The 9,344-nt window shown below is 41.1% G+C and overlaps 2 protein-coding genes across 3 annotated transcripts; one reads left to right on the top strand and one right to left on the bottom strand.

The window, feature by feature from the left end:
- The first annotated feature begins 2,021 nt into the window (after window positions 1-2,021).
- On the top strand, window positions 2,022-5,176 carry LOC118359101 (CMRF35-like molecule 8). Of its 2 annotated transcripts, none has more exons than XM_035737341.2 (6): window positions 2,022-2,250; window positions 2,803-3,132; window positions 3,258-3,584; window positions 3,815-4,079; window positions 4,295-4,395; window positions 4,569-5,176. In XM_035737341.2, the coding sequence occupies exons 1-6, from the start codon at window positions 2,202-2,204 to the stop codon at window positions 4,622-4,624; spliced, it is 1,128 nt and encodes a 375-aa protein (XP_035593234.1). In that variant the 5' UTR covers window positions 2,022-2,201; the 3' UTR covers window positions 4,625-5,176. The 2 variants fall into 2 exon arrangements, with proteins under 2 accessions (XP_035593234.1, XP_035593233.1); XM_035737340.2 differs by having other exon boundaries at window positions 2,024-2,250; window positions 3,812-4,079.
- A 332-nt stretch (window positions 5,177-5,508) lies between these two features.
- LOC118358663 (polymeric immunoglobulin receptor-like) lies at window positions 5,509-8,183 on the bottom strand. The gene is made up of 4 exons (XM_052481168.1): window positions 8,024-8,183; window positions 7,442-7,753; window positions 5,940-6,269; window positions 5,509-5,597 (listed from the first exon to the last, which is right to left on the bottom strand). Exons 1-4 carry the CDS (start codon window positions 8,181-8,183, stop codon window positions 5,509-5,511), a joined length of 891 nt encoding a protein of 296 aa, XP_052337128.1.
- Between the last annotated feature and the right edge of the window lie 1,161 nt (window positions 8,184-9,344).

The following is a 9,344-nucleotide window of genomic DNA, read 5'->3' on the forward strand; positions in this document are numbered from 1 at the left end:
TTTATACCAAAATCTACATACTTTTGTATATATAGTGTATGTGGACACCCCTTCAAATGAGTGGATTTGGCTATTTCAGCCACACGTGTTGCTGACAAGTGTATAAAATTGAGCACACAGCCATGCAATCTCCACAGTCAAACATTGGCAGCAGAATGGCCTTATTGAAGAGCTCAGTGATGTGCCACCTTTCCAACAAGTCAGTTCGTCAAATTTCTGCCCAGCTTGAGCTGCCCCGGTCAACTTTAAGGGCTTTTATTGTGAAGTGGAAATGTCTAGAAGCAACAATGGCTCAGCCTCGAGGTGTTAGGCCACATATTGTTGGTCATGTAGTGTACAGTGCCTTCAGAAAGTATTCACACCCCTTGACTTTTTCCACATTTTGTTGTATTACAGCCTGAACTTAAAATTGATAAAATTTAGATTGTTGGTCACTGGCCTACACAATACCCAATAATGTTAAATTAGATTTTTCCTAACATTTTTTACAAGTTAAATGCTGTAATGTCTTGAGTCAATAAGTATTCTAAGGACAAGCCCTCCACTAACCCGGACGCCGCCCCATGGGTCTCCTGGTCGCGGCCGGCTGCGACAGAGGCTGGACTCGAACCCAGAATCTCTAGTGGTACAGCTAGCACTGTGATGCAGTGCCTTAGACCGCTGTGCCACTCGGGAAGCCCCAAGTTACAGTTTTGACTTAATCTACTTGAACATCTATGGCAAGACCTGAAAATGGTTGTCGAGAAATGATCAACAACCAATTTGACAGAGCTTGAACATTTTTGAAAACAATAATGGGCAAATGTTGCACAATCCAGGAGTGGATGCTCTTAGTCTTTCTTACCCAGAAAGACTCACAGCTGTAATTGCTGCCAAAGGTGCTTCTCAAAAGTATTGACTCAGGGGTGTGAATATGTATGTAGATGGTTATTCACACGATTAACATTTTCAAAAAATATGTTTTCACTTTGTCATTATGGAGTATGGTGCGTAGATGCGTGAGGGAAAAAAAGAATCCATTTTGAATTCAGGCTGTATAACGCAACAAAATGTGGAATAAGTCAAGGGATATGAATACTCTCTGAAGGCACTGTACCAAGGGAAGACAACCTCTCAGTGAGAGAAACCATGCACGGAATGCTCCACAAAAGAGGAGAACACGTTTGACTCACCTCCAGAAAGCTAATTCTGAAGCGTTGCCGAGCACCGAGCACTGGCGAAAACCTTAGCATCCCATCCTCATCGCCATCTATAAATGGGGATTTCAAGGTGAATAAAAGAGAAGAGCAGTCGCACATAAAGTCTATCAAAATCAATCTGCTTTCATACAAGTTGCAACAGGGAGACACCTCCAGCACAGAAAATGTCAAAGGGGAGATTTTAAACGCCACTAGCAGAGCCACACAAGGAAGAATACGTGTCAATGCTGTCAGTGTGACAAGAGTTTCATCAGAGCGGCTCACCTGAAAACCCATCTCCTCAGTCACAGTGGAACCAAAACACTAGTCCGCTCTAACTGTGGGAAAAGGTTCAACCAGGAATGAAACTTAGACAATCAACATTAGAGTAAAGTTGTAATGAACCTCCATCTGTAGAAGTACAGATATGATGATGAATGTGAGTAGTAGGTGAATAAACAACTTATTATGAATTATAATCAATTGCAATAACACAACATTAGTTATATTAGAGTGGTATGAATTGGATCATCATTAAGTGAAATCATCTAATTCAGTTCCCAATACACTAAAAGAAAATTATTTTTCATTGTGATGTGATTTAGACAGACTTCCATTGGTGGTTGTCCATTGACTAACTTGATAATCTTCTAACCTCACTCTGACCAAACAAACTGTGGCAATTGTAAGTTGCAACACTTGTGAACACATGTAGACATTCCAGTACAGCGTTGCACAGTAATGGGTTACTATAACGCACGGACCTGTTACTCATAGGAAGTTTCATTGTGTGTCTGACGCACTGATTAGGAAGTGAGAGTCAATGTTCTTGCAAATGCAATCATGCCCACTGACTGATATGTTAAGATTGATTTACTAGGAGACACTGTGAGCAGACACACTGATGCGGATTGCACCAGCTCACACATTTACATATTACTTTGACATGCTGTACACGTCTATTTGACTAAGAAGAGAGACGACTAACATTGATATTGACACAATTAGAACAAATAAGTACACATGGTTCCCCTTTATCTTCTCATCCTTGTCTTTGTCCATGGACCACCAGGTGAGCCTCTCATTTACAATGAATATGTATTATACTTGTATGTTGATGGATGTCTTGGGGGTCTCTAACTTTTGATAGTTAATCAGATTCTAAAGTGTTTTTAAGTCTTGGGTGTGGTAATTGCATTAAAAGCCCTTAAAGAATTGCCTTGGTCATTTCTAAATATTGCAATCCCTAAACAACAAAATATAGGCCGACACATAGTGAAAAATAATCAATGTTTTAGAAATAGGTGCTACATCCAATACTGTTCTCTTGTATTAGAGGAAGCAGTATTAGCATACTGTGAAGAAAAAGGAAATTGTTGTGCAATGTTTTATTGGCCTGTGGTGTCTTAATACCACACTGTCCACCCGATATCCCCCCTTTTCTTTTGAGTAAAAATTGTATTATACTCATAAATCGTGTTTTTAGAGATACAAACAAATATTTGATATTTGAGCTTTTCAATAGACAGAATAAACCATTATCCAGCTTATTCTAATACAGCTTTCACAAATATATTTGAAATGGATGGCACTGAGCAGTCTACTATCTATTCATTCATTACAGGTTGCAACAGCCTGTGGACGGTGACAAAAAGTACTGCAAAGAGTGGCGGAGCCATCACGATCCCCTGCCACTACCACCGCATGTTCAGAGACCATGTCAAATACTGGTGTAAGGGCAGAACCTGGGCCTTATGTAGAGTGATGGCAAGCACCGACCCACGGCGGAGCAGAGGAGGCATGTCAATCACAGACATCCCAGAGGAGCTGGTCTTCACTGTGACCATGAAGAACCTACAGGAGAATGACACCAACAGGTACTGGTGTGCTCTGAAAGTGGGTGCGATAGGCAAGCCGGATGTCAAAGTTTCCGTGGACCTCACAGTCACCCAAGGTAAGCTCCACTTGAATGTACATTTTTGACCTTACACTACTTTTTGCATTGCATAATTTCTGTAAAAAGTCTGCGGAAAGGTAGCATATTACATCAGTAATAATATTGTATATCTTTTCCATCAGGCTCTCCTGATCTGTCAGTGGTTGATGAGCTGGTATCTGTTGAGGAGGGGGGCAGTGTCAGTGTACAGTGTCTCTACAGTGACACACTCAGAGGCAAAGAGAAGAAGTGGTGCAGGAGTGGGGACCGGCATTCCTGTCGGACACAGACAGATACTAGCCAGAATGCATCTGTTGTGATCATTGATGACAAGAGGGGAGTATTCAATGTGACAATGAAAGAACTAGAGAAGAAAGATGCAGGCTGGTATTGGTGCTCTGTTGGAGACCTACAGGCTGCAGTTCATATCAATGTCACTCAGAGATCCACAGCACACAGGAACACTGCAGGTCAGTTAATGCTGGTAGAGTGAAGCACTGTTACACTGTAGTTTGTTTGCACCACATTATGCTTGTGCTGTTGTATTCTGTTGAAGCTTTTTTTTCTTCATCAATGAGAACATTGTTATACTGAAAACACCAACATTGAAGTTGATATTTGCAGTATTATTTCAGAAGCAAAATAAGGTTATTTTTTTGTTTCATTTCTGACTTCCTACCCATGTTTCCTTCCACAGAAGCAGTGACTACTCCAACGCTGCCCATGTTACACTCCGCATTCTCGACATTCAGAGACTCCACAGCTACCTCTGCCCCAAAGACAAACCCTTCCGCCACAGTAGACTCTGCTCTGACAACATCCTCATATGGCTCTGCAACTCCATATCCATCCGTCTCAGTTCCATACATCACAATCCATTCTTCCACACTGACTTCTTCACTATCAACAGCACAACCTACATGCTGTCCTTCTACCGAATCTACATCTTCTAACAAGAAAATCAGGTATGTTTTGATTGATTACTCAAAGAATTCTATTCAAAGTTCACTATTTTTGCTGCATTACTTCTATGCTTTGCCACAAGATGTCACCCTCTGTATGAAAGTTGATTTACATGTGAGTCAAGTTACGGTTTCTAACTTGTGCTGCTTCCTCAAATTACAACTTTTCTTTTTGTTACCATTCTTTGATCATGATTTTATGTTATTTTCCATTTTAGAAACCTGCCCTGGTATGCTCCTATTCTCATTGTGTTGGCCATGGTGTTGATGGTTATTGTTGTTATGGCTGCAGTTAATATCTATAGATCTTCCAGGAATAGTAAGTGCTCTCCTCCTTCAACTTTTTCATTTCTCTTTCGGCTCCAAAATAAATAAATACATTTTTTGTGTGTTTTCTTGGGAACATACTGTTTCCTTTTTTAACCTGACCATTTGATCACTGTTATAAAGCTACCTCATCCCTTGACTTGTCTCTCTCTTCTCTCCTGTCAGATATCAGACTTGTGGAAGGAGAGATGACTGAGCTGGTGATAAATCAAGATCAATGATATCAATTAAAAGAGCCTAAAAATACATTTGGATCATAAACATTACTGTAAGTTTGCTTTAATATCAACTGAAATAATCACATGTACAGTACATGTATTGTAGTAATAACATACAATTAGATAGAGAACAGAGAAAAAATGCATGAAACATTAGACAATTTCAATAGATTATTCTGTTGTGGCTGCAAACCATTCAAATGAATTGTCATCATAAGAGCACACATACACACAAATAGATATCATGTGTAATTAGCTAATGTTCCCAAACAAATCAATAACTGAATTAAAAGTTCAGGAAAAAGCAATGTGACTACACATTATTGTACAATTAGCATTCATCTTTAGGTAAGGTTTGTATCTTTATAACAGAACTGAAAGAGCTATAAACATTTCAAAAACCTGACATACTGGAGACTGAGATGATCGAATGGATCCTAAAACAGACTGCATCCCTAGGTGAGGGGGATTAAAACGATTAAAATGACACACATTGTCATGTTCCGTTAATTTTGTACATTAAATGAAGAATAAATACAAAAGCAGAGACGTTGATTCACCTGTTTCCTGTTTTCCTTCGAGTTCTTTCTTGTTTTTGTCTGACATAAATAGTGTGTTAAATAAAGTACAATCTAATCATACATGGTCATTTTTCATAAGATATTTGGACCCAACGATTTAAGTGATAAAAATACATAGCACTTACTTTGGTAGTCTCTCATCACCAGAGCTGCTGGGATGTTGCATGCCAAAAAATACCAGGCCAACAGCACCTTTCAGCAGAATATCCAGATATCTCTCCCAGTCCCAACTAGAAAAAAAATGATTTTTTTTTTAGCTTATCTGTTACTGTATATCTACACTAATGAATAAAAAAAGCAATAGTTTCACCTCCACCTTGAGTTATCATCCTCCGTTGCTCTCAGAGTCAAGACCAAAGGGAAAGTAATCAGATTCATGGTTGGAGGAGATATTGCTGTGAGGGGAAGGACATTTGAATCATTGATTTGTGTAGCAAGCATCACATGCAGAGCACTTGTAAATGAAATATAAACAAGTATGATTATTATTGTTATTATAATTCTGTAGCTCAGTTGGTAGAGCATGGCGCTTGTAACGCCAGGGTAGTGGGTTCAATTCCCGTATGGGACCACCCATACGTAGAATGTATGCACACATGACTGTAAGTCGCTTTGGATAAAAGCGTCCGCTAAATGGCATATATTATTATTATTATACAATGGTCTTTTGTCTGCATTATTTGGATTCTGAAGGGGGCTACAAAGCCTTAAATGTGAGTGATAGTGAATCAGCTTACATGCGTTAGATGCATTGAGGACTGAGATGTACACCGGGATCTGCTTGTCTCCTGCTATGCACCAGTACCAGTCGTTATCGTTCATCTCCAGATGTCTCATCGTCACAGTGAAGGTGCGACTCCATGTAGTGATGATCAAATCCATGCGGTCCTGAGACGCCCGCTCTCCCTCTGCAGTCAAGCAGGAGCTCCAGTTCCCTGCAGGTTTCCCGTTCCAACACCACATCTTCTCACTGTCATCCATGATGTCACTGTAGAGACACTCGGCTGTGGTGCTGTTCCCCTCCTTACCAGACACCATGTTGCTCCTCACCGACACATCTGGGAAGCCTGGAATATGGAAACAGAAACAAAACAGACAAAGCAAGCTCATTCTCACGCATCACACAGAGATCCAGGGTTGGGGTGAATTAAATGTATATTCAGAGGTGGGCAGTATATGTTTTGTCATTTATAATTCACTGGGCTGAACTAGACTCCAATGTAATTCTGTAACAAGATACTTCTGTGGCCCCCTTTCACCCTACATTGGTATCAGAAATCTGTTGGCACTATTATGTGATCATCTGAGAGCATCTGCTAAATGAACTACCTATACATGTAGTAATGTAAAAATGAACAATTGCAAAGGATGCTGAGTATTATTGCTGAGTATTATTAAAGCCAATAATTAATACCCATTCAAGCAGTTCATTTTGGTATGTTCATTTTCACATATACATTTACATGTTGGTAATTTAGCAGACACTTATTCAGAGTGTCTTAGGGCTCTATTCAATCCGCATTGCGGAAGTTCAGCTTTACAGCATGATTGAAATTTAAAGGCAATGTTCCCGCTTTATCAGAGACTACCTTCAGATTAAACACTGCCTACTGTATGTCGGCTCAATCGGAAATGACCTTCACATTTCTATCACGGAATCTGAATAGCTTTACATATTTATTGAATAGAGCCCTTACTATTTACAGTCAGTGCATTCCATTACAGTAGATAATCAACATATCACAGTCATAGCCAGTAAAACGTTTCTGTAACCGTTAAGGAGGAGGTTGCTGCTGTTCAGGCAGGCTACTTGCAAATTCCAATTCCAATTTTCCTCATAGAATTTTTTAAAACATTTTTTAAAAATGTAACCTTTATTTAACTAGGCACGTCAGTTAAAAGAACAAATTGTTATTTACAATGACGGCCTGCCCCGGATGATGATGGTGCCGAATGTGCACCGCCCAGTGGGACTCACAATCACGGCTGGATTCGAACCAGGGACTGTAGCCTCTTGCACTGAGGCCGTAGACCGCTGCGCCACTCAGGAGCAGCATTGATGATGATGATTACTATTGCTTTGATGATGATGGAATTTCAGTGTACTTCCTGAATTGACTGCAATTGAAATGGAATTCACCCTGCAGAGATGTTAATGACATTTTGTTTTTGAAAGCTCAGCTAAAATCCAACCATGACAAAGCAGGACTATGATAAATAGTATATCACCTGCAGTGACAGTCAGTGACAGAGATGCTTCCATTGTTTCTTCCATTGTCCACAGCACACACATACTCCCCTGTGTCCTGAGTCTGTAGGTTCTGCATGGTCACAGTGAAGACATGCTGGCTGGGGTCATCTGTGATGGACACATCCCCTCGTCGCAAAGGAAAGTCAGTACGCACTATGGCAGTGCAGTCTAACTCTCCCTTCATCCTGCACCAGTATTTCACATCCTCCTTGTACCTCTGGTCATAGGGACTGAGAGCAGAAAGAGACTGGCCCCTGTAGAGAGTGACCTGGCTGTCTGTCACCTTACTATTCTTTAGACCTGTGAGAAGAAAAACTATATACTGTATGTTGGCAGAGATTGGGCTAAATCACTAAAAACCAGGAGGGTGATTGAATCAAAATGAACATGGGTTTATGGGAGACATGATGATGACACTCAGTTCTTCATTGGAAGTAATTGGGTGCTGTGGACAAAGACAAGATAACGAGGGCAGGTTACCTGGTGGTGGTACGTGGACGACCTGTTGTCCCCTGTCCTCTGCTGAGCTACAGATCTCCTGGCTGATACGTTCAGAGATCTCCTACAGGCCTGAGAATTTCTGGACGAAGAACACATTTTCGCGACGGCCAGTGATCTTGTTCAGACCCATCAGTGAAGCATTGGCGCCCCCGATAGCATAAAGAGACACATCATGATTCTTGAGCTCTTCCAATGACGCTCTCACATTCTCATGGAGCTCACTGCCCATAATGACCAACCCAACCTTAGTCACCGATTCTCCTCTGACACCCTCCCTCTACTCCCTGAGAAGCTCACTCATCATCTCCAGGTGTGGGTCAGTCTCTGTGGTCGAACTGTTTGACTGTCTCAGATTCCAGATGTGCTTTAGGATCTCCCTGTTGTTTAGGGGAGTGCTGAGGTTGAACGCCACCGTGTCACTGTGTTGACTATATGGAACCAGACCCACTCGAACCTGGTCCTGCCCCAGGTAGAAGCAGTGCAGCAGTGATCGGAGGAAGTCTTTGATAAGCTCAAACTCCTGAGGCATGATGCTCTGGGATCTGTCATCCAGAATAATCATGATATCGATGGATGCTCCCTGGGAACAGACTGGCAGAACAAACATGAATTACAAGTCTACCTAATTGTTTAAAACATAATGTATGGTTTTATGTTGTAATATGTCACGCCCTGACCTTAGATATCTCTGTTTTCTATATATAGTTTGGTTAGGTCAGGGTGTGACTAGGGTGGGTACTCTAGGTTTTTGTATGTCAAGTTTTTTTTGTATGTCTAGGGTTTTTGTATGTCTAGGGGTTTTGTATGTCTACGTTGGCCTGATATGGTTACCATATTTAGGCATGCCCCCCCCTTCTGGTGTGGGATCTTGTCTATGTGTAGTGGCCTGTCAGCACTATATTGTATAGCTTCACGTTTCGGTTGTTATTTTGTTCGTTTGTTCGGTGTTCATTCTTTTAATAAAAGGAATGCATTCTCTGGATTGAAGCGCCTTGAATACCAATGCCCATGAGAGAAACACCATGTTTCCTTAGAAGATGGGCTGACACTTCCATGTCATAGGGATCAGTGGATTCTCCATCTGTGATGACAATTCCAATTTGTGGAACACCCTCACTTGCCCTGCTGCCTTTAACCTTCTTAACCAGAGCCATCATAAGCCTCAGGTCCTTTCCAGTATATGTGTCACCTCCCGTTTGTACAACGGAGTAAATACCCTTCAGGATTTCACTTCTATTCATATGATCATTGAGCCTGAACACAACTTCTGGTGATGTACTAAACTTCATCAGACTGATTCTGATATGGTCGGTGCCCACAAACAAAGAGTGCACCAGGGTATCCAGAAACCTTTTCATCATCATAAAGTCTATATATTGTATGCTAGTAG

Source organism: Oncorhynchus keta, chromosome 26 (assembly GCF_023373465.1).
Source record: "Oncorhynchus keta strain PuntledgeMale-10-30-2019 chromosome 26, Oket_V2, whole genome shotgun sequence".
Classification (NCBI taxonomy): Eukaryota; Metazoa; Chordata; class Actinopteri; order Salmoniformes; family Salmonidae; genus Oncorhynchus; species Oncorhynchus keta.